We start from the raw sequence: 26,186 nt of genomic DNA on the forward strand, positions 1-26,186 counted from the left end.
CATTTACCAAAAACTCCCTCTTCTCCCCAATTCTGCATTTCATATCCTTTGGATATCTCCGTCCTCCATCTCCTCCTTTTTACCTCTGCCTCACATGAAAAGGTGGCCTTTCTTGACAAAGTAAACCTTTCAACATACACAAGGAATCCCATTCTATCTACAGTCTTCCAGCAGATTGTCCCTTCTATCATCCCTACTCATCTTCTTTTCTTTTTTAAACCCTTACCTTCTGTCTTCATATCATTTCTAAGAAAGAAGAGCTACAAAGGCTAGGCATTTGGGGTTGTGACCTACCCAGGATCACACAGCTAGGAAGTATCTGAGATCAGCTTTGAACCCAGGTTCTCCTGATTCCAGGCCTGGTGCTCTATCCATTGTGCTACCTAGCTGCCCCTTTCTCACTAATTTGCAATCTCTGTCTCCTGGTTGCTTACCTATTGCTTACAAACATGCCCAGGTCTCACACACCCTCAAAATAACCCTCCCTTAATCTATTCCCATTCTCCTACTGTCCTATATCTCTTTCCCCTTTTTTCCTGGCTGACCTTAAGAAGGCCATCCAAATCAGTGCTTCTATTTTCTTTCTTTTCACTCTCTCCTTCCCTTTCTATAGTCTGACTTCTAACCTAATTATTCAATTTAAACAGCTCTTTCCAAAAGTTATCAGTGATTTCTTTTTCTTTCTTTCTTTCTTTTTTTTTTAGATTTAAATATTTTATTTTTTTTAGAAAAATTTTCTGTGGTTACATGATTCCTGTTTTTACTTTCCCCTTCACCCTCCCCTTCAACTCCCCCCATATCCAATGCACATTTCCACTGGTTTTAACATGTGTGATCAGTCAAGACTTATTTATAGATTATTGATGGTTGCATTGGTGTGGTCATTTAGTGTCTATATACCCAACCATGTCCACATCAATCCATGTGTTCAAGCAGTTGTTTTACTTCTGTGTCAGTGATTTCTTAATAGAAAAGATCAAATGATCTTTTCTCAAGCCTCATTCTTCTTGACCTCTCTGCAGTCTCAACATTACTGATCATCCTCTTCTCTAGGATATTTCTTCCTTCTAGGCTTGGTTCCTCTTCTACTTATCTAATCATTCTTTAATTTCCTTTACTAAATCTTCACTGACTTGTCTTCTATGTCCAGAATTCTCTCTTTCTCTCTCTCTCTCCTTGTCCTGACCTCCTGGCTTCTCTCAAATCCCAACTAAAATTCTCCTTTCTACAAGAAGCTCCCCAAATGCTAGTGCCTTTTCTCTGTCATTATCTCCAATGTGTTCTGTTTTATATAGTTGCTTGCAGGTGGATATTGGATTGGATTGTGTGTTCCTTAAGGACAGACCCTGTTTCTGCCTTTATATCTGTCAATGCTTGAAAAAATGCTTGGCACATAGTAAGAACATAATACTTGTTTGCTGACTTGATTTGACCTGCTTATCCCAGTTCCTATGCTTTTGTTCTTTCTGGGTTCAACTGTTCAAATTCTACCCACCCTTTTGGGTCCAAATCCTTCCACCATCATTAAACTTATTCTCACATATATCAGACTTGAAAAAGAGCTCAGAGTTTGAGTAATTGAATCCATACCTGGCTGGGAATAATTTCTACAATGTCCCACATTCAACTCGTTCCTTCACTCTCTCCTGAGACATCCTGTTACATTGGGACAGCTCCAATTATTAGGAAACCCCCCCCCCCGACTCTGAACCCAAATCTACCTCTGTAATTTCTAGCCTTTATTCCCAGTTTTGCCTTCTGAAGGCAAACAGTAATAAGTCTTCCACATGATTCCTCTTCAGATAGGTGAAGATGGCCTTTGAATCTCCCAAAAGAATGCTTATCTCTGGGTTAAATATTCCCAGTTTCTGAAACTCATCTTTGTAATGCATGGTCTCCAATCCTTGAACTATTCTGGCCCTTCTCTTCTGGATGGACTCCCATCTTTTATTATCCTTCCTAAACTGCAGTATACAAATTACAGATCTCACCTTCTAGAATCCTACATTCCTGAGAACAGTGTCCCATTCTATCTTTATACCTTTGTCCATCCCATCCCAAATGCCTACAATAGACTTCCCTCTGCAACCTCAAGTTCTATCCATTGAAGTCATGCCCTCACTCACAACTCTTGCCCAACTCACATATACCATCTCCTCCATTGAACTTTTCTTGGCTTCTCTCTGCTCTTTCCTCCATCCCTGGGCACAAGGGACTTCTCTCTTTTCAAATTTCTCATAGCATTAACTACCTCTCTCCCATATCAGAATGATTTGGATGTAGGTCTTCTGTCCATTAGATACTAAATTCCTTGAAGAGAGGGTACATGAGCCCAATGAGTCCAACCCTTTTCTTTCAAAGATAAAAAACCAAAGCCCAAGGAGTTTAAATGAGTTGCTCAAGGTCACACAGGTAGTAAGCTATTAGAAGCAGAATCTGAACTCAAGTCCTCTGACTCCAGTCAGTGCTTTTTACACCATGCTTTGCATGATAGGCTTTTAATAAATGCTTAACAGAATTAATATCTTGAAATGAAAGTAACTTTATTATAATCCTGGATTATAACCCTATAAGCTTGAGCTTTTGTATTGCTATCTGCTTACACAGTAAAAAAGAATTTAGGGTTAGAGGACCTAGTTGGACAAGATAATCTCCAAGAATCCTTATAGCTCTGAATCCTATGATCCTACCATATTCCTAATGAAGTACAGTTTGGAATGCATAAGCTCTCGGGTCCCTTACCTGCAAGCTCCTTGAGTTTAAAGGTCAAGTTTTGGATTTCTTTTGTCTTTCTCTAAGTGGCCAACATGGTATTTATTAGCCTTGATAAATGATGGGATGGTGCTGATAGTAGAGGCAGGAGTTGGCTGAACTGCTTCCTTAGAGATGGGTGAACAATAATATTACATACTCTTCATAGAAGATAGCCAACATACAACTACTCAGGCTCTGTGCAAAGAAAGTAGTGAATATGTGGCCGTTCTCTAGCACTACATACCCCACACTACAGTAGTTCATGGAATCCCTGTGTTCTAAAAATCATAGGCCAGGAGCAGGATTAATTCTGGAAGGTAATCAAGTCAGCCTGCCTCATTTTATAGATGAGGAAACTATGTCAATTTGCCCAAGACAGTATGCAGGAAAGCCAGGTTTCAAACCTGGGTCCTCAGAGTCCAAGTCTGGTGTCTTTCCTACTATTCAACAGCCTTCTTATACAAAGGCTAAGATAAAATGGAGGCCAAGTGAACATAGGAAGCCCAAACCCCTTTGTCTCAGCCCATGCCCACCAAGCTCAGCTGCAGCTGAATCTGGGTGCCATGGCAGCTGATGCATACATGGGAACCTGTACTATTTCATGACACCAATGCCAACGGTCAGATCGGAACTAAGGCACCAGAGACCTGCCCCAGAACACTCAGAGGAACAGCCATCAGCATCATCATACTGACTCCTCAGTACCTGCTCTGGCTTCAGACTCATGCTTGCTTAAGGAATTGGAGGAGGGGCTCCCTACATGTCCAACCCCAAGGGCTATTTTCAGCCTCACACCTCAGGAACTAAAATTAGAAGTGAATGTTGGAGACACAGTCAGGAGCCTTGTGGGACTTCTCTGGAGCTCCATATCCCTGGCACCTTCCCATCTATGCCCCTTATTCCTATCATCTGGGGAAACTCCCATTCCCTCTTTTTACAAAGAAGGAAACTGAGGCTCAGAGAAACTAAAACAATCCCAAAGTCATGCAAGCTAAGGCAGGATTCAAACCCAGCTTAATTCCTATCTCAGGTCCTCGCTTCCTTTCCTTTTCATTCTTCCTCATTAGGTGTTCCATGAACAAATTCCATATATACAGTTCTTCAAGATCCTAAAAGCATTTTACTCACAATCTTCCTATGAAGGGGTCCTGCAAATGAGTATTTTACAGATGCATCCATGGAGACACTGAAAAGTAGACACTCCCCAAGGCATTCAGTCACTAAAAGCTAGAGGCAAGATTCAAAGGGTTATTCTTTCCCTCACAGAACACAATGCCCTTTCAGCTAACCTCTTCTCCTTGTTCCAGGGAAGAATCTGGTTAAGAAAGAAACACCTATGATTCTTAGAGAATTGTCCCACCCCACTTCATGTTCTACTTCTAAGTCTGAAATGAAAAGGCAAAGTTTTGGAAAAATAAAAGAAGGGTAGAAAAAAGGAGTGGTTCTTATTTTTATGGAAAAAAATCACGCTTATATTGCTTGGTTTCAAAAGAAATAAGTATTTGCCAGAATGTGACCCTTGAATAGGGATTGTTCCATTAATTTGCATCCCCAACATCTAGGACAGTCCCTGATGATATGGTGGGTGCTTCATACATATTTGTTGATTGAAATTTTTAAAAATCATTTGGATAACAATTTTCCAAAGGTTCCTACTGTGTGCAGAACAGTTCTGTACGGAGAGGCACAAATTTCATAAGGCTTCCTTTGTAAAGTTCACAGTCTAGAGATGGATGAGACATACCCAGATAACTGTATAACATAACAATATAAGCTTAAGTATAAGAAGAACACAAGGTGCTATGTGCAATAAGAGGGGGAAAGTCTTGATCTTCTGGGAGATTGCAGAAGGCTTCTTGGAGAACGTAGCATCTGAGCTGGGATCACAGATGAATAAGGATTCAAACAGTGACTAAAAGAAGAGGTGCAGGCCAGGACTACAGAATGACCTGAGCAAAAATAGGAAGGCATGAGAGGGGGAGGGCATTCTGGGTCATAGTTGAATTAGACATGGCCAAAAAGGAAGGGAGCACCATGTTTTAGTCAGTCAACAAGCTTTGACTAAATGCTTCCTATATGCTGATCATAATGTTAAGCACAGGTGATAATAAAGAAAAGAGAAATCGTCCTTGCCCTGATAAAGCTCACAGTCTAATGGGATTTGAGACCACTGAAACATAAGGAGATTAACCTTATATCATAAAGTAAAAGTCAATCAGCCTTGTTATTTGGTAGCTTAGGAGTTGGAAAGAGCTAGTAGTAATGGGAAAGAAAAACATTGGCTTAGCAATCTGTAAGACTTGGCTTCCTAGACCTGTCACTTAATTTCTCTGCCTCAGTCAACTATTTTTTGAACTCTTATTTCTGTCTTTGAATCAATAAATTCCAAGGCAGAAAAGGGGGTAAGGACCAGGCAACTGGGGTTATGTGACCTAACCAGGATCACACAGCTAGGAAGTGTCTAAGGCCAAATTTGAACCCTGTACCTCCCATCTCCAGGCCCATCTCTGTATCCACTATCTCTCTCAGGTAACTTTTTAATACTCTTAAGTTACAGAGGAATTGTTGGCCTATGTCAGTGGAGGAGATTTCCACACCAAGAGTTCCCTACACCAAAGCAATGAAAGGTCTGGAACAAAACCAAATTTTAAAAAATCAATGCCTTTTAAAAATCATTGTAAAATATCTTGCTACAAATTTCCACCATTTTGTTGAAAGTGAGAGGGTCAGCCACTGCAGAAACTTTCAGAAGCACTGCTTTCCCTTAGAGACCCCTGCTCTAGGCACTCACATCAAAGGCATTTGAACCCATCTCTGGTTCCTGAAAGGGAGCACTGAAGCAGCCAGGCACCAGCACCCAGCCAGATCCTTCTTTGCACTAAAGGGAGGACAGTGAATGACATTAATTTAGTAATTGAACCTTCTAATAGAGGGGATAGGGTTCAGCAGCATCCCTGGGACAAGAATGATGACTTGTGAACAAAACAAGGCAAAAATAAAAACACCTGGACCAGAGGCAAACGTAGCATCTCCTTTTTTTTTTTTTTTTAAACCCTTGTACTTCGGTGTATTGTCTCATAGGTGGAAGATTGGTAAGGGTGGGTGATGGGGGTCAAGTGACTTGCCCAGGGTCACACAGCTGGGAAGTGGCTGAGGCCGGGTTTGAACCTAGGACCTCCTGTCTCTAGGCCTGACTCTCACTCCACTGAGCTACCCAGCTGCCCCCTGTTTTTTTTTTTTTTTATCAAGACACATTTATTAAAAGCCAAAATACATATAATGCTTAGTACTTCCACCTTACACAGATAAGGTAATTCAGAATGTACATCAATATTTTTCTATTCAATGATAACAGAGGAGAAAACTTTAAGTTAATATTATTGAGTATTGTCAAAAAAATTAGGTTTTATTACTTTCAAAGTACAAAAAGCTAACTTAAACTAGGCTAACAAAATTCAAAGAAAATGCTGGATTGGCTGGTCTTAGAGAGATTTGTTTTAATAAACTGAAAATAACTGATATGTAATACATCATTCTTAGGCTTACAGATATCTTTGAAGGAAATGAGATTATTTTTCTTAAATGTTTTAATCATACAGCTAATCACAAAGCCAGAAAGGAAGTAGTATTTATTAGTATAATTATTATTTTATCTAATTTAATCTAAGTATTTGAGAAAAGATTTAACAATCATTTCAGAAGCATCATTATCCTGAACTTTTCTTAACATTATTAAGCATCTCCTTTTTTGACCTACTAAAAAGAACCATTCTCTCTAAAAATGAATAGTCTCCCCAAAGAGGTAAACTGTACACACTTGCCTATACATAGAAACTCATAGAGAGTCAAGTCCTGATTACTCAATGGAGGGGGAGGAAACAGAAAGAATCCCAAAAAGTAGGAAATCCAAGTTTTATGTATATTTGACTGTGTAATATGTTTTTTGCACTTGCGATGGGCCCCAGCAATGCCTGGTTTTCTGGGACTTCATTCCAGGAAGAAGAGCAAAGACTGACTGTGAAGCCCTAATGCCAGGGATCTGAAAAAACCACCCAGTTCTCTCTCCATCTCTGTTCCACTGTTGCTATCTGTCCCTAGTTAGGAGATGATCAGTCATTCTTGAGAAGGATGTAGGGACATAGGGCTTCTTTCCCCCCTCTAATCTTTCCTGCCAAAAGGAAGTATTCTGGTTTCTCTGTATGCAGAATAAAGAGAAGGAGAGAAGAGGTAAACAAATCACTTTGTTTTCACTAACAAGAGTTAACAATGTCCACAAAAGAAATATCTGAGTAGGGATTCTCTATCAATAAGCCAAAAAGCAAGATTTTGGGGTGGGGGGGGTTAGGAGGGGAGGAATGAAATAAATCTCCCCTCTGCTACCTCCCATCCCCAATAACCAATAACTATATGCATACATGTCTCCACACTGTGCTCTTGAAAAGCCTAGTTCACCAAAAAAGTAATCAGTGACAAATAAAGAAATCTATTCAGAAATTTTAAGTGGATAAAAGGTCTATACCAAGGTCTCATCATACTTACAGTACCCACACCTGGTCCCGCCTTCAAAGATGAAGCCATTTGGCACAGCCCCATAACGCCGCAGGTCAGAGAGCTTCCACTGACCCATGACAGCGGGAGGAATGTCTTTAGCCAGCACCAGAATATCATTGCAGAGATGAAGAGTGGCCAATCCACTTTCCAGCTTGGTGCCTGGGGCCACAGCCACATGAAACCTGTGGACTATAGGAAAGGGATAAAGATGAAGGAGAGAGAAAAAAGAACCCAGTTAAAAATTAGATCACATCTTCCTCCAAGCTACATAGCTGGTTAAAACTATCAAAAGTTCACATTTGTATAGAACTTTGAAGTTTGCAAAGCATTTCTGTTTTAATAGCCCTGATAGCCAAGTAGCGCAGGTGTAATCATCACTTATTTTACAGATGGGAGAAAAGAGGTAATGGGAATTGACCAAAATCTCATGGCTAAAAAGCAGCAAAGCCAAGACTAGAATCTACAGTCTGCTGACCTTAAGGTCCAGTGTTCTTCCCATTATGTTAATGATGAGACACACAAAATCTTGGACTGGGTTGAGAGAAGCTGGTGGCCCTGGTATTCCTCTGCTTGCCTGGAGTGCCATCTCTCTGCATGTCCAAAAATTAACCATCCTTCATGGCTCATCTAAGGTTCCAAGTCCTCCATAACTAACCCCTCAAATTCATATAAATTCCTCATCTCTCTCCATTAGCAAGACTTGGACTATGTTCCTTCTTATGTCTTTGTCCAGATCTCAAGTAGGGCTGAGAAAAAATGGACAGGACCAACATGAACATCTCTGGTAGTAGGGAGGGACTGGGAGATAGGGCACATGGCTTACCCAGTAGGTCATGAGCCTGGGGCAACCTTTTAACTACTCAGAGGAGCACAGGTAGGAAGCCGAAGATACCGATAGCACACACTTGGTGCGGGATGGGGGGCATTACTGCTAAGTAATGAGAGTTTCCTAATAGTCATTCACAGATGAAGATCGATGTTTAATGCTAAACATTTTCAGGATTCGCTGACTAATAAAGAAATAGAAAACCAAGAAGAAAGAATGGTTTTTGGAGGTTGGAAGATAACGTGGAACACCTCCTTGATATCAAGAATTATAGTAAAAATAAAAAGCATTGGACAGGAAGTTAGGAGAACTGGGTTATATTCCCTATTATTCCTTAGAGCAGTTAGATAGTACAATGGATAGAGCACTGACCTGGAATCAGGAAGACTGGAGTTCACCAGACACTAATTGGGTAACCCTGGGCAAAGTCACTTACCTTGTTTGCCTCAGTTTCCTCTTATGTAAAATGGAAATAATAATAGCAAAGTTCTTATGAAGGTAAAATGAGATATTTTTAAAGAACTTATCATAGAGTCCAATGCATAATAAATGCTACATAAATATTAGTTAGCTCTTATATCAATGGCTCCCTTTGTCTGTTATGGAGAAAGCCAATTCTCCTCACTGAAATTTGAATTTCCCCCCCATATAATGTGAGGGGATTAGACTATATGTTCTCTAAGGCCCCTTCCAACTATGGCATTGTGGTTTGTGTTAGGATTTATTGAATAATAAATACTGTTCTTCTCTTTCTTTGAACTCCACCACATTCTTCTCTTTTTCAATAAGTCTTAGTAATTCTATGTTTCTGAAGGTAGGGAACATGCCTTCCACAGTGTTTCTCATGGTGTCCAGTGCAGAACTCAATGAACACATGCCAATTTAGAGGGGGATAGGTACATAAGGGAGCTTTCTAAGAGAACTTAATGAATCCAAGAACCAAAAAGCATCAGGAGTCTACTGAGGATTTTTTTTAATATATCAACTTCTGAGTCTCAGATTTGTGGTCTTAGAATTATACAGTGGGTACATGAACTAAAAGTAGTCCCTGTTAGCTTTTGCTTTTTCCTCATTCATTATACTGTTACCTGAGGGTTGTCTTTCCCTGGGCCAATTGTTATCCCATTGCTACTTGGAAGCATAAGGAAAAATCTTCCTAAAAACAATCTAATAATAGAATGGCCTGGCTTGATGATGGAAAGGAGGAATGGAATTAAGTTCCCCACAACTGGATATCTTCATGAAAATGGTGGATGCCTATGTTTTAGGAATGCTATAGAAGGGATTCTTGCTTCAGAGAAGGATTGATTGGACTAGATGATCTGTGAAGTGCCTTCTAGCTCTGAGATTCTATAAGCCAAACAATCGCCCCATAATCTTATTTATAGTACTAAGAGACTTCAAGAACCCTTTAACCTTAGCTTAGCTAAAGACAAACAATGTCCAATTCTAAATTGCCACCATCCAAAGGAATGAATGAACTTTTGCTGGGAGTTCTTTTAAAGATCCCCTTATAGGACAACTCACTATAGGTATTATCTCTAGTGATTCTGTAGCAATCTGCTTTCTGGTCTGGTGTCTGTCTGTCTCTGTCTCTGTCTGTCTTTCTGTCTGTCTGTCTGTCTGTCTCTCTCTCTCTCTCTCTCTCTATTTCTCTCTCTCTCTTTCTCTCTCTCTCTCCTTGCCTCGGGGAAAAATGCAAAGAAAACTAGATTAAATGGCAAAAGGACAAAGTTCCAGTCTTGACACTCTGGAACTCAATTCTTTCCTCTATAAAATGATGAAGGCTAGACTCTTCCAGGTCTGATATACCATGTCCCATCTAGAACAAGCATGAACTTTAATTCAATATAGTATTTCTTTCTTTATGCCTAGATGACAACTACACTCCGTTCGCTGAATTCAGTATTAGAGAAACAAAGATGAAACAAGACCCAGTCCCATCTCTGCTACCAAAGTGAGAATAATACGAACACCCAAATAAATGAAAACTATAGATATGGTAAGGCCCAGGGGCAGTCCAAAAGAGTGTAAAACATTCAAAAAAGGAAAAGCTTTCCCTCCATGAGCAAGAGTGTGCTTCATGCACCTGAGTCTGAACTTGGAGGAATGGAAGGGGCAATGGGCATAGAAGGAACAAAAGCAGAAACAACTGGTTTACCTTCCCCCAAAGAGTAGCGGATCCGGATATCCCAGGCATACATTGTGTCCTTGCTCTCAAAGCCCAGCATCACAGCCTGGGACAGGCAGATGATGGCTAGTGTGTGAGTCAAACCCTCGTAGGGGAGGCCAGGATCAAGGCCACAGATGTCCTCTAGAGTCAGGCTGCTCCTCTCCTTGTAACCTTTGGCTCTTTCAGATCTGTCCTTGTAGACCAACATCAACAGACAGTCTAGAAATGACACCCAGAAAATAACAGAAATAGAAAAATTCTATTAGAGAAGGAGAATAAGATACAAATGTGTAACAAACATTTATTGATGCTGAGAGTTATGGGAAACACAAATGCAACTTATTAGCTGAGCAAAAAACCTCTGTGACCCCAAGACCAAACTTCAAGGAGATTATAAACAAGGATGGGGAATAAAATATCACAAAAGGAGAAGAAAAAATCATGGTTTAAGGAGCTCACCATCAAAAAAGAGAGAGAAGACATATCCCAGAATAACTACAATATGAGTCAGATGTGTTAAGTACATAAGAGATACAAACCCAGTGCTATGGGGACTCAAAGGAAGGAGACATACCTTCTAGCTGTGGTAGTTTGGAAAGACTTCATGGAGGAGGTGACAAATGAAATAGAACATGAAGGAGGGAAAAAGCTCCAAGTCTTGATGCCAAAAGTTAACTGGGACTACTTTTAAGTTAATGCACCTTCTGTATTATTCTAAGACCATAGATGTAGAAATCAGAAATTGATGTGTTAAAAAAAATTCCTCACTAGGCTCCTGATGTTTTTTGGATCTTGGATTCATTAAGCCTTCTTAGAAGGCTTTCTTTTGTACCTCTGCTCCTTAAATTGTCATGTGTTCATTGAGTTCTTCACTAGGCATCATGGAAAACACAGTCAAAGGTATGCTCCCTAGCTTCAGGAATATAAAATCATTAGAGAAAAGTGTACTGGCCTGAGAACTGAAAGATTTGGACTCCATTTGAAGCTCCAATTAGAGCTTACTTCTAACTCAATATGTAACCTTGAGGGGAAGTCATTTCTTTTTGAGCTTGTTTTCCAATGTATAGAGTGAGGAGTTGGATCATCTGATTATTAGACTCTCTCTCTCTCTCTCCCAATTCTAACATTTGACAAGCCAATATGATCAGCTCATAAAAATAAAAGTTAAAAAGACAAAAACAAAATGGAATAAGCTGTTAGGGAACGTGCTATGCGATTCAGCAAATAGCACTTAGCATTGCCAATATTTATCATCATCTTCATCCTTGAAGACGCTGATTCACAAACCCACATCCCAAATGAATTCACTAATTGCCCAAATCCTGGCCCAGAGTCTAATTTCAATTCTATTACATAATCAACATTTACTTTTTAGAATAACAGCTGATGATATCACTCAAACTGTAACCATTGCATTTTTCTAAAACATTATTAAGCTCTGATAAAAAAGAATGGTTTGTGAATGCATTCAGCGGACATTTATTGCACCCTTCCTATACACCAATACAGTAGGGCAGTGATTCCCAAAGTGGGTGCCACCGCCCCCTGTTGGGTGCTGCAGCAATCCAGGGGAGCAGTGATGGCCACAGGTGCATTTATCTTTCCTATTAACTGCTATTAAAAATTTTAAAAAATTAATTTCCAGGGGGCTAAGTAATATTTTTTCTGGAAAGGGAGCAGTAGGACAAAAAAGTTTGGGAACCACTGCTAGGGGATACAGAGATGTATAAGACATTGTCCCTGCCCTCAGAAAGCTAACAATCTATAGAGGGGGAAAGACCCAGGCACAAATGATAGAAAGTAAAGTATAAAGTACATAAAGAAAGGATACTAGGTGGCTCAATGGATTGAGAGCCAGGCTTAAAAACCTCAAATACTTCCTAGCCGTATGACCCTGGGCAAGTCATTTAACCCTCACTGCCTAGCCCTTAGTGCTCTTCTGCCTTCAAGCCAACACTTGGTAATGATTTTAAGAAAGAAGATAAAGGGTTTTTTTAAAAAAAGAGAAAGTATGTGAAGAGACATACAAAACACTGTTAGCTCATAGGAAAGAAAGCAGAGCAACAAATTGGAGTTTTTCCATTTACAATAAATTCATCTAAGATATAATCAACCAACAGATAATTATAGCACCTATCAAGTGCCAGGTACTTCTAAAGCTGAAAAAGAAGGTAGGAAAAGGAATTTGAGCTGGGCTTTAGAAAGATAAGGCAAGGCAAATAAGAAAATCTAGAATGAGGGTAGGAGGGTAGAACTCCAGAGGGATTCCAGTCAGAAGGATATTTGGAGCAGAAATCAAGGGGTCTGTGTGGGAACCAGCAAGTCTGACTTGAGTATAGGATACCCATAAGAGTAAAAGTGATGAGAGATAAGAAAAGGTAGTTGGAGACCAAATCACATAGGATCTCAAATACTACTGGTCATGGATATATATATCCAAGTATTCTCCAGCCTAATTATGAAATAAACCAGCTATTTCACTCAATTTTAGTCCCTGTTTTCCTTTTATAAAAAGCAGGCTTGTATATATAAGAAATAACAAAATATAAGACACCAAGAATCATTTACCAATGGATAAAGGTCAAAAGCTATGAACAAGCAGATCTCAAAAGAATTGCAAATATTGACAACTATATGAATGAATGCTTCCAAACACTAAAGAAAAACGAAAATCAAAACCATTCTAAAGTTTTGTCTCACTGATATCAGCAAGTTGACTAAGCAAATCTCCCTGAGCAAACTGACAAAGAGAAAATATGGGAAAAGTAGATGGTCGAGAGGCTTTGAAAAGATAAGTATACTAAATCATTAGTCTATCAATGGATATGTTTACTTATCCAACCATTCTAGAGAGTAACTGAGAAGTAGGCTAAGAAAATAACTAACCAGGGGGCAGCTGGGTAGCTCAGTGGATTGAGAGCCAGGACTAGAAATGGAAGGTCCTAGGTTCAAATCTGACCTCAGACACATCCCAGCTGTGTGACCCTGGGCAAGTCACTTAACCCCCTTTACCTAGCCCTTACCAGTATTGATTCCAAGACAGAAGGTAAGGATTTTTTTAAAAAGTAACTAACCAAACCCTTTGATCCAGAGATCCCACTATGAGTCATTTAACTCAAAAAGGCCAAAGATGAAAAGTTAGATCCCAAAATATTCATAGCAGCATTTTTTTAAGTAGCAAAGAATTAGAAACAAAAGAGAAATCCATTTTTTGGAGCCTGGATAAACAAACTGTGGTCTATTAATGTAATGAAATAGCAATAAGCAGTAAAAAATGAAGACTACAGAGTAATATAGGAAGATTTATATGAACTGGCACAAAATGAAGTAAGCAGACCCAGAACATTACATACATAATAACTAGAGCTATGTAAATGGAAGAAAATGAAAATAAAACAAAAAAATGACTGTAACTCTAGGGATCAAGATGTCCCCAAAGAAAATATATTTCCTTCCCTTCTTTGCAGAGGTAGGGCACTGTGGGTTCAAAATACTGCATATAATCCCCTATTTCTCTCTCTCTTTCTCTCTCTTCTCTTCTCTTTCTCTCTCCCTCCCTTTCTCCTTCTCCTCCTTTGTTTTATGACTAGGAATAGCACCCTGAGTAAAGGAGAGAAAGCATACATTTAGAAATTAAGGTGATTTATAAAAATAAAAGATATCAATAAAATGTGTTTTTACAGAAAAGTGAATTTAGGCTCTCATCCAAGCAGGGACTCAGGCAAGCATACAAGCTATTTGTTACCCAGACAGCTGTTCTTCTCACTAGGAATATTAGATAAACAGATGTATAAAAATCTCTTTGGCTCAGAGACACAGAAGTCACATCCTGTCTACATTCAGAAATCTGAAAACCTTTCAAGAAAACAGAATCCAACATGCCTCCCACCTCTTAACACAAAGCCTATAGACTAGAAGTATAGAATGAGATATTCATTTTCAGACAAGACCAACATGAGGACTTGCTTTGACAATAACAATGATAGTTAACAGTAATATACCTCTTTAGGGTTTGCAAAGCCCTTTACATATATTATCTCCTTTGATCCTCACAACAACTCTGGATGAAAGTTGCTATTCCTATCCTCGTTTACAAAAGAAGAAATGAAGACTGAGAAATTAAGTAGCTTGCCCAGAGTCACCAAGCTCCATAGTATCTGAGACATTAATTCAAACTCAGTCCTTCCTGATTCCAAGTAAATCACTCTATCCACTAGGCTACCTGTTGTTTTTGTTACAAGAGGAGACGTTACACAGAGATTGAAATCTTTTTAAAAGAAAAAAAATCAGTAAAACATTTTTTAAAATATACCCAAAACCAAAACTGAATTTAAGAAGTGGACATGAGCAGGGCAATTTTGTTACTACCACATTAAATTTAACATACACTTAAGAAACTCAAACTAACAAAAGTCCACTATTTCATAAGCAATGCTGTTTTTGTTCTTTATATAATGAAATGTTTGTATTGGGTGGTAATTTGTGATTTCACAATAAAAAAGAAATTTCTAAATTAACTAAAACAATGAAAATAGTTTAAAAATTAAACAGAATGCAATGGAATGAAAACGGATCTTTTATTTCAATCACCTAAAATCCCTGTCTTTTGGAATGACCACTGTTAATAATCTTTATCTACAATTCAATCTCAGTACCTCCTATGCCTTAGAATCATGAAGTTAACAAAGTACCTTCCTCACAATAACCCCAATTCCATCCCATTTCAGTGGTTCAGAAAAGCCGAGTAACTGGCTCCTTGTCAAAGAGGTAGTGTTTGAGCCATGACATGAAGTTTGCTTTTTTAAACCCTTACCTTCTGTCTTGGAGTCAATACTATGTATTGACTCCAAGGCAGAAGAGTGGTAAGGGTAGGCAATGGGGGTTAAGTGACTTGTCCAGGGTCACACAGCTGGAAAGTGTCTGAGGCCAGATTTGAACCTCGGACCTCCCATCTCTAGCCTGGCTCTCAATCCACTGAGCTACCCAGCTGCCCTCAAGACATGAAGTTTCTAATGTCAAATCCAGTAGTAAGCTTGCCATTACATGACATGGTTTCTCTCCAATATCAATTATTTCCAACTCTGAATAAGGAAAGGTTCTGACTTCCTAAAATGCATTCCCTTTAGAAACACAGAGAATGAATTCCTCAGAGCAGCAAAATGAGGTTTTAAAAGAGATCATCTCTTCCCCAAGAACATACTACTGGGACTTCAAAGGAAAGAAACCATTTTATTGAGAAATCTGTTCAAGAACTATTTACAATAAGGAAGAGACCTCTGAAGGGGCAGTAAAGAGAATAAAGGGGGGGGGGAGGAAAGAGAACATAAAAGTAGCATGATGAGACAAAGCTTTAGTTTGTGCACATGCTCATTGGGAATATTCATGAAAGCTGCTCCTTTTATCTAGAGGTGCAGCTGTGATTCAAAACTCGCCCCTCCCCAAAGAGTGTTCAAGAATGGGCACTCACACATATGTACATGTACAACACATGCAAGCTCAAAGACAGGTCCTTCTGAGATGAGAACACTTTCTCTAGGGACCTTAGCATCACAGATATATAGTAAGAGATGCATCCGGGAGGAAAAGTGCTGGATTTTAGTCAAAAGACCTAGAGTCAAGTTACTTCCTGTGTGGCATTGTGAAAGTCACTTATCCTCTCTGTGGTTGTTTCTTCAACTGTAAAATGAGGGAGTTAGACTAGATGACTAAACATTTTTTTCGTCCCTAAGTCTATGATTCCATGACTTACCAAAGAAAGTCATCCATCACTCAGCCACTAAGGGTTTATTAGACATCTACTCTGTGCCTGGGCACTGTGCTAGAATAGAACAGTCTCTATTTGCAAAGGGCATTAAGGGCATTGTGCTACTCCCTCTACTGTGTACTAGCCAGAATCAAGATTTAACATCTTCCAACCTCAACCACATCTCCCTAAACAGGGAGGTATAGAAAGAGTGCTGGATTTAGAGACACAAGAATTGGGTTTGAAACCTGGCAATTTGCAGGGGTTCATTTCCACATTCAAGAACTCCAATTATAACCTTCTACCACATGCTCTCTCTTCTTATTCTACACCCTAACACAGTCTTCCTTTCACCAAAACCTCCTAAACCTTCTAACCTTCAATATTTCCCCATCCATCCTGTTCTATCTACATTCAACTCCCTGTTCAGTCTTAATCCCTTCCTGAACTAGTTCCACCCTACACATCTACTCTTGAATCAGTTGTTTCCTTGTTTTATTATCATTCATTCCTTGCCAAACTTCAGTCCTGGGTTACTCTCACCATTGTGCTCTCTGTCACTCATAACTCACCTGCTAGTAAATGAATATGGAAAAAAAATCATGAAACCTGCTGAGTGGGTCCACTACAAATGTATAGTATCTAATCTCAACCAAGCCCTCGCTGCAGCAAGGCAATGTTCTTCTTCCCCCTGATGAAATCTTTATCTGACTCAACCACCAAAGCTGTTAAAACCTCTTTCTACAAGCTTACCATACCAAACCCTCTCAGATGAGAACTTCAATATATAACACTGGGGGAAAAAATCAAGGGTATTAGACATAAGCTCCTTCTTTTCCCTTTATGACATCATCCTCCTGCTATCATACTGCAGAATCATCAGTACAGAGGAGGAAGGCAATCTAGTCCAATCCTTCCATTCCTTTTTTTTTTTCAACCTTTACCTTCTTTCTTATAATCGCAATACTAAGTATGAGTTCCAAAGCAGAAGAGCAGCAAGGGCTAAGTAACTGAGGCTAAGTGACTTGCCCAGGGTCACACAGCTAGGAAATGTCTGAGACCAGACTTAAACCCAAGGACTTCTTGTCTTCAGATCTGGTTTTCAATCTACTGTATCATCTAGCCACCCCCTCTTATTTCATAGACAAAGAAACTGAGACCCAAAAAAGTTTAGTGACTTATCCAAGGTAGCACAGGTAGCAAGTAGCAGGAGGATTTGACTCTAGGTCACCTTACTCCAAACCTAGCAATCTTTCACTACCTCTCAGTCCTTAATGAAAAGGCCATCCCTCTCCTTGCTAAAGCCAATTGCTCTACATGGACCTTTGATCCTATACCCTCCCATTTTCCCCATTTTTTTCTTATTTCCAGTTTTTCCCTAACAATTGCTTTCTTGCCTCTTGCCTACACAGAGGTCCAAGACTTCCGTATTCTTAAAAAAAAATAAACCCTCACTAGAGGTTACTATTCCAATTAACTATAGTTCTACATTTCTATCATGTCTAAACTCCTTTTAAAAAGTCATCACAAAACCTCTGCAGTTTGGCTTCCAATCTCATTATTCAACTAATTCCATTTCTAAATTTACTAATCTAATGGCCCTCTCTATCCTCTTCTTTTTTAGCATCTCTGAAGCATCAATTATCCTTTTCTCCTTGATACTATATCCTCCCTGGGTTTTCTTGCTCTCTCTTGACTCCCCTCCTACCTGTCCAACCACTCCTGCTCAAACCCCATTGTTAGGTCTTCATCCATCACTAACTATGGTGTACCCCAAATCTCTATCCCAGGCCCCTTTTTACTTTTTCCTATATTCTATCTGACAAGGTGGTCTCGTCAGCTCTCATGGGTTCAATCATCAACTCTCCAAGAATTATTTCCAGATTTATACATTTGCCCTAGTCATAGACATTTAGGGCCATTTATAAAGATTGTCCGGTCCAACAGACATCTCAAACAAAACAATCTTTCTCCCCAACTGCATCCCTCTTCCAAACTTCCTGTATAACTTGTGCAAAACTTAATAATTCATAGAAGTTAGAGGTGGAAGGTACCTTAGAATAATCTAATCAGGGGCAGTGAGGTGGCTCAATGGATAGACCTCCAGGCCTAGAGATGGAAGGTCCTCAGATCAAATCTGCCTTCAGTCACTCCCTGGTCACTTTACCCTAACTGCCTAGTCCTTACTGTTCTTCTGCCTTGGAACCAATATTTAGAATCAATTCTAAAACAGAAGATAAGGGTTTTTAAAAAATAATCTAGTCTCACCTTCTCATTTTATAGATGAGGAAACTGAGACCCAAGAAGGTAAGTGACTTGCCCACAGTTATACAAGTAATAAAGAATAAAACTGGCATTTGAACCCAAGTCTCTCCAAACCCAATACCCTTTCCATTGGACCACACTGTTGCTCATTAATATTAGGCAAAGGAGACAGGAAGGACCCCTTGAGGTAAAGAATAAATCCTATTTGGGTCAAATTCTCTTTCCTGGTGTCTGTTCTCTCAATGCTGGGAAAGTGCTTCTGAGGGAGTCATGCACACAGGCAACAGTCTAAAGTTTAGTGACTCAAATAACACCACTAATCAATGGCAGAATTGGAACTAAAAACTAGATTTCCTGATTCTTCATCCTGTATTCCCTTTTCACTCTACAATATTCAATTGCATACTAAATGGAGATCACCTGATACGGTGGAAAGACATTGGACTAGAGACCTGTGTTCCAAACCTTTCACTCCAAAGCTTAGTGGTTGTAGAACCTGGGCAGATCACTTACCCACTGCATGTGCTCATCTCAGTCACCAATTTTGCCTTTATGCAGTATTGTTTTAGAGTAGGCTTTCTAGCCTTTCCCAATTAACAGGCTGTCATTATAAGGTATTCTTTGATCCTCAAATCTACAGATTCCTGCCAAGGCAAGGTCCTACAGCAAACAGCAGCGACCCAGCCTATTTTGTGCAGTTTCTAAAGAAATCCAACTTCTAAGCATCCCTCCTCCTTTCTCTTTTCTCTCCACTCACTACCAAGTCTGACCTCTTGCTCCCCCTTTGGTGAACCCCACTGTTCCTGACTATGTGGGAAGTGCTCTAGCAGTGCTATTGGGAAGGGGCAGAAGAAGGATAACACAGAAAAGGGAACCGATTCTCCTAAGGTCACAAATGTAGTGAATGATAGCTGAAATCTAACCCCAGTCTTCAGACTCCAAAACCAATATTTTTTCTCCTCCAATAAATCATGGTGCTGTGGAGGCAACCTTGGGTTCTTGAAGGGCATATTACAGGTATTTAGCCACAAAGCAAAATCTTTCAGCAGAGATAAGGTGATGAACTGGGTAATGGTGACCTAAGGTAGCTGAGTCACATACAGAGCAACTCACTGGGGCTAATAATAATTGCATCTGGGGGGCAGCTGGGTAGCTCAGTGGATTGAGAGTCAGGCCTAGAGACGGGAGGTCCTAGGTTCAAATCCGGCCTCAGACACTTCCCAGCTGTGTGACCCTGGGCAAGTCACTTGACCCCCATTGCCCACCCTTACTACTCTTCCACCAAGGAGCCAAAACACAGAAGTTAAGGGTTTAAAAATAATAATAATAATAATAATTGCATCTACCCCCCAGGGTTGTTATGAGGATAAAATGAGGAAAATGCTCATAAGAATCACTTAGCAGAATGCCTCACACACAGAAGGTGCTATATAATTTGGAGATATTGTTCTTATTTTTATCATCATTGTCATGTATCCGTTTTATTGAAAAGGAAGTGGAGTTTCAAACTCAGAGATCCAGGTCATTGCTAGTAGTGGGTTGTCTGGTAGGGATGCAAACACAGATTTTCTGATTCTCTTCCACATGGTGGGCTCTCTCTCTGAAGCATGTTCCCTCTCAGTGTGCGACATGGGTTTTATTTGTAAGCTCTTCAAGGAAAGGGGCGTGATCCCTTACTTATCCTGCCTACCCCAGAAATATCTAACTCCGGGCTGGGTTCAGGGTAGGTATCCACTGGCTGATTGTGCAAAGCCCTTGTAGGATTTTGAGAGGTCTTTAAAGGGCAGGAGGGAGGGTGGGGTTGGGCAATGAGGGAAGGAGAGGATAGAAGGGCATTCCAGAAGGCAGTGTGAGAGATGAAAAGTTCAGAATGAGAAGGCTGGACAAACAAACCAAGCAGTGAGGTCATTTGCCTGAGTGGGAAGGGAAAGAACAGAGAGGGGAAGAGGAGAAGACAAAGTAGGTGTCTAGAGTAATCTGGTGCAGGGGCTTCTAAATGGAATTTGAGGAACTGGAACAGGACATTTACTATGTGGGATTAAGGGTGAGTGACAAGTTTGGAACAACTGCTGGGCATGAAGGACCTTGGATATAGCATTCAGAACAAATACTAGTGCTAAGGGAGGATCCCATTGCCTGTCTGTCCTCACCACTGCTCCCCAACATCAACACTGCCTGTACTCTGGCTAAGCTCATCGATTCACTGACTCTCACATGTTGTCCTGCCCATCCTCATCTCTGTTGCTTTATTTGGGCACATTCTGTGACAATTCACTGAAAAAATGCTACATCCCCTACTCATGGGTAAGGAGAGACAATAAGAAGAAGAAGAAGATGTGAGTTCAAATCCCGACTCTTGTTCTTGTTATAAATATGACCTTGTCCCTTAAGCCACATTTCATGAGCAAACCATTAATGGTAATAAGCTGCAGTCCCCTTACTGCTCCCACACATCCCTCCAGTGCCATTTGCCCTGCTTGCAGGCATGATTCTTCTAAGATTTTGGTGTTCCACCATCCACAGCCATTAGCATTACTGGAAGATTGCTGGTATTAAAGGGACAGTCATCTGCAAGCAAGAAAGCAACCCATTTGCTCTGGAGACTCACCCAGCCTGATCTCCACCTAGAGGTCCCAGGCAGTCATATTGATGAACTCAATTAATGAGATGCTCAACCCACTTCATGACAGACTGGCCAGATGATGTGTTTCCTCTCTACTCTGTTTTTCTAGGTCAGGAAAATGTGTTTTTTATATTGCTATGCAGTTCACTAAATAGGATGCTCTGGGGTTTAGTACAATTGTTACATTATCATTTTAGGAATTATTCTGTTAAACACAAATCTATTTAGGAGATCTGGTTTTTGTTTGTTTGTTTAAATCCTTGGCTTCTGTCTTAGATCCAGTTATAAGCCAGACTAAGTAACAAGGATAAGGCAATCCAGGCTAAGGACATGCTCAGGGTCACAGAGTTAGAAAGTATCTAAAAGTGTCTTTTCATCAAATGATGCCTTCTCTAGTGCAGGACAGGAGGGAAGGTGGGAATCAGCTGGGTATTTTAATGTAACAAAGTAACTAATTAATTTAATTTAAAAAAAAAAGAAGGAAAGACTGGGCAAGTATGGGATGAGTTATAGGGGCAGAATTCATTAGACCTGGCAAAAATAATAATAATTAAATGTGGTGGATAGGGAAAAGAGAAGAGTCATGCAATGAACATTTATCAAACTTACTAATTGCCAGGCACTGAGCTAGGTATGTTTGGAGGCCCAGCATTCTCTCTGCTGTGCCATATTATTGCTCTTTAGAGCAATAATGAGATGCCAGATGTGGTCCTTTATTGCTCTAAAAGGCAAAGAGGCACAGGAGATGAAATGCTGGGCCTTAGATCACAAAAACTTGAGTTTAAATCTTACCTTGCCTGGGTGGGGAGGAAGAGAAAATAAACTATTGTTATCTTGGACCACATCATCCCTCTTATTCAATCAACTGGCTCCCTTTTATCTCCAGGATAAATTGTTGTTCAGTCACATCTAACTCCTCATGTCCCCATTTGGGGTTTTCTTGGCAAAGATCCTGGGGTGGTTTGCCATTTCCTTCTCCAGCTCACTTTATAGGTGAGAAAACTGAGGCAAACAGGATTAAGTGGCTTGCTAGTATCTGGGGCTAGATTTGAATTCAGATCTTCCTGACTCCAGGCCTGATGCTCTATCCACTATGACACCTAGATTTTCCTACCAAGATAAATATAAAATCCAAATGTTTGGCTTTTAAAGTCCTTTATAGCCTCTCCTTCCTACCTTTCAGTTTTCCTGTACCTTTTAAACACACACATACACGTTTCAGTTCAGACACTGGCTTCCTTACTATTCCTCAAACTAGACATTCCATCTCAAGACTTCAAGCATTTTCCCTGGCTGTCCTCGATGTCTGGAACGTTCTCTTTACTCATCTCTACCTCCTGGCTCACTTGGCTTCCTTCAGGTCTCAGCTACAATTACACTTTTTGCACAGAGCTTTTCTCATCTTAGTGCCTTTCTTATTTTCAATTTATCCAGTAAATATCTTGTTTGTACATAGTGGTTTACATGTCAGAATCTAAGTCCCATGAGAGCAGGAACTGTCTTTCACTTTTCTTTGTACTCCATGCTTATGAAAGTATCTGGCACAAAGTTGACATTGGACAAAAACTTCTTGTAAAATCTGTTAAGTGAAAACAAAATAAAATTTAATTTTTAAAAATTCCATGTCTGACCCTTAGAAGCATTGTGATCCTGGACAAATCACTTGGCTTTGATATGTCTCAGGTCCATAAGTTTCTAGGAATTTGTAAATAAGTCATCAAGGGGTCATAGATATTTTCATCCAGGGAAGTCTCTTGTGGGCCAAATCACACAACTGGCAAGTATTGTTATTAGGGGCAAAGGAGAAATCTAGGCAAAAGGCTGCAAACAATCTGAAGTCAACAGGTAACTTCTATTACAACCCACTTATTTCAAAGTGTTGTAAAATTAAGTGCTCTATGAGTTCAATGTAGGAAGGTTCATTCTAGAACTGCCTAGCACTAGACCTTCAAAAGTTGAATGGTTCTAACAAGTAAATGGTCCTTTCTACAAGGGTCTGTGATCCATGGCTGGCAGGAAAACCAGGCAGCATCCAATGATCCTTTTTTTTTCCCACCCATCCCAATGCTACTTGAAGGAAGACTCCAAGTGAAGTCCTTTCTCACTTTCAGGGATCTCAAGGCTTCCAAGGAGAACTCGCATTTTTACAACACTTAGAGGGTTTACAAAGTAGTCACTCAATCTGAAAAGAGTGGGATCCCTTGCTTTGACATGCTGCCTTCAAGGAAATCACTGAATTTACATATTGTTGGATTTCAATGAATTCAGACACAGAGACACACACAGACACACAGACACACAGACACACTCCACTCCAGGCTACATGTCACCACCAGTTCCTACAATCTCATATAACCTGGTCTGGAGTTCACTTACTTATCTAGTCCCCTCTCCTCTTAATAATAACCCTTCTGAAAAGTGGTACCCAAAACTAAGCTCAAAACTCCAGAAGTAGTCAAAGGCAGAAAGGCAAAGGACTTTGGAATAGTGGAAATAGCAGGCATAGAAGCCTAAAAGATAAAGAAAACAACAGAGTTCTGGTCCTGTCTCTGCTGTGGAACCATCTAGATAGCCTTGGGCAAAGACCCTTCTTTGAACCTCAGTTTCTTCATCTTTAATACCAGTTACCTCAAATGCCCTCTAAGATCCCCTTCCAGCTTTTCCTAGCTATGCCTTTATTCAGAAGGCTGTCCTGAGATTCAATAAGTATGATTTCCTTAAGAGTTTGTAAATCTAGAAATCTTGATTCTTGCTATTGATTAGATTTATTGAAGGTCTAGGCTGATTGTCTCCTTCTATTCTTGGTAACTCTACAATTTTTCTGAGAATTTTCCTCCCCTGGGTTTTTCAGAGGGATGTTTCAGGCTAAAAAGGTGTATTGAGGTGAATACCCTTTCAAGTAGAAATATATTTTAAGGGTCTACACATCATAAGGTGAACTTAAGACACAAAAGGAGGAAAGGGAACATGTGCAGGTTTAGGGAATTTTCCTTGACTGCAAAGACCTCCCCACCCCACAGTGTGCATGTGGTATGTTCTCCTGTGTCCTGCTTAAAATTACCTGTCAACCTTCAAAATGTCTTGGGTATTCTCCTCTACAGATTAAGAATGTTTGGCAAGCTTTTAGCAGCCAGGTGGAAGGCAGGGGTGGTATGTATTGTGAGTGGAAAGCACAGAATTGGTATATACTTTTCTTCATTCCATTTAGCAATATTAGTTAACTGGTGAAAAACACAGAACCTCAAAGCAAAGGGTCCCGACTCCATCACTGCCCACCCCCATCAGATGTATTATTAAATGCTTACTAGGTGCTATACTAAACTCTGGGGGTACAAAGAAAGTCAAAAACATGGGGTTTGCCTTCAAGGAGTTCACATTTTAATGGCTCTGACATAGGAAGTGACTTTCCCACAGTCACTTAGCATCAGGATGCCAGGACCTAACACCAAGCACCCAGTTCTTTCTAATAGACAGAGAACCTCTTATATTTCAGTTCTGAAGAAGGAAAAAAAAAACATGAAAAGAGCTCTATTCATTAATACCTAAAATAAATTTAAAAGAAAATGTGAAATGTACTTCTACCACTTCCTAGACCAAAGAGAGAACATCCCACCATCTTCATTCACTAGCAACACACACACACACACACACACACACACAACTCTGGCATGCATGATAGTATGGAGACACCTGTTTCTTCAAACAGCTGCAACTCTAACAATGCTTAAAGACCGCACAAGTGTGCCCACAGTATTGAAACCAAAGAACTGAAGGCCAGAATTCATCCAAGAAACCAGCTCAATGATGTCTTCAGATGGATAAAGCCAATGCATGTTGACTAACAATTTTCTAAAGAAAACTGAATTTCCACTTCTCTCCCCCAACCAACCACCGAGGATAGACAAAAAAATGAAAATAACCCACTTTTGCCCAAAATATTCAACATCTTTCAAGAGGGGAAGAGGAATGGCAGAAGGTAAGCCATTCTGTGAACTGCCTTAAGGACTAGGAAGACAGAGATCTAGGAGGGAGAAGACTGGTAAGGAGGGGGTTTGCAAAATTTAAAGGAACTCATCAAACAATCATCACTTGTTTGTAAAACTGCAACAGGCTGGAGATACAGGGATGCCTAGATCTTATGATTATGCGCCCATTTCTTTTTTTTTCTTTTAAATTAGTTGCTTGGCAATAATTCAACTCTACAATTCAATTCAAACTGGCAAGATGACAGGAACGAAAAACTTCACAAGAATGCATCCTACAGCTGCACAATTCAGTTTAGAAATGCAACTACTTCTGAGGCCCAACACCTGTTCTCTCTGAGTTTCCTTCCTATCTAAGGCTCCACAAAAGACTTCCACTCCAGATCTGTTTCCCCATCTGTAAAATGAGAGGATCGGGATCCCTGGTCTTTTAAGATCCCTTCCAGTTCTGACACTGTTAAAGGAGCCACCATATATCAGTATATATCCATTTAAATGGTTTTTAAACCATGATGCCCTTTAGATACCTGAACTATTACGAGGTTTTCGAAGTCTCTCCTGCCTCTGATAGTCTCTGATGGCCTAAGGGCGGGGGAGGTGGGGAACAAAGAGATAGAAACTCCAGATCCTAGTGTCCCACTTCATTTATGACTCATTCCCTAAAAAGACCCTGGTAGGAGCCGAGGTGTCCCGCCCCACCCACGCCAAGCAATTGGGGGAGAAGGAGGGAGTCCAGAGGCTGGAAAGGCGGCTCCTAGTCTTTCTGTGGGGGGTGCGGCCCGAAGCGCCCTCCTCCCCCATATCCTGTTACCTTCCCCTCTTCTCTCTGTTACACTTTGGGTCTACTTCAATATCCTCTTTCTATTTCGGGCGGCCCAGGGCTCACACCAAGAGGCTCGCAGATAATTCGGGGCAAAGAAATCAGGGCCTGGGGAAGGGTAGAGAACTCAATCCCCAAAGGGGCCACTATGGGCAAGGTGCCTCTTACTGAGTTTTGGGAGTAGAGAAGAGGGAGTCTGGGTCGAGCTCCTAGCTGCGGCGACCCTCCTCCATAGTCAGTCAAAGTGTCAGTTTCTTCCCCACCCCCAGCTCGACTCGCCGCAGAGAAAGAGAAGGTCAGGTGAAGCAATCGTTCCCTACAGCCTGGGACAGCTTCTTGGGAGACCTGCCCACAAGAACCCAGCAATGGGACTCACAGCTGGGCTGTCGTGCCCCCAAGCCAAGCCAGGAGACCCTGTCGAGGCTAACCTGTCCGTCTCGAAGGCTAG

General features: G+C 40.4%; 1 protein-coding gene across 1 annotated transcript in view; it reads right to left on the bottom strand.

The window, feature by feature from the left end:
• DOK7 (docking protein 7) overlaps positions 1–26,186 on the bottom strand; it is a 120,751-nt gene that overhangs the window by 93,780 nt on the left and 785 nt on the right. Inside the window, exons 3-4 of the mRNA XM_044680287.1 lie at positions 10,293–10,523; positions 7,294–7,494 (exon numbers count right to left, since the gene is read on the bottom strand). Of these exons, the coding sequence (XP_044536222.1) occupies positions 7,294–7,494; positions 10,293–10,523 (432 nt within the window). The remainder of the gene's footprint in view (positions 1–7,293; positions 7,495–10,292; positions 10,524–26,186) is intronic.

This window comes from Gracilinanus agilis, chromosome 6 (genome assembly GCF_016433145.1).
Source record: "Gracilinanus agilis isolate LMUSP501 chromosome 6, AgileGrace, whole genome shotgun sequence".
NCBI classification, from domain to species: domain Eukaryota; kingdom Metazoa; phylum Chordata; class Mammalia; order Didelphimorphia; family Didelphidae; genus Gracilinanus; species Gracilinanus agilis.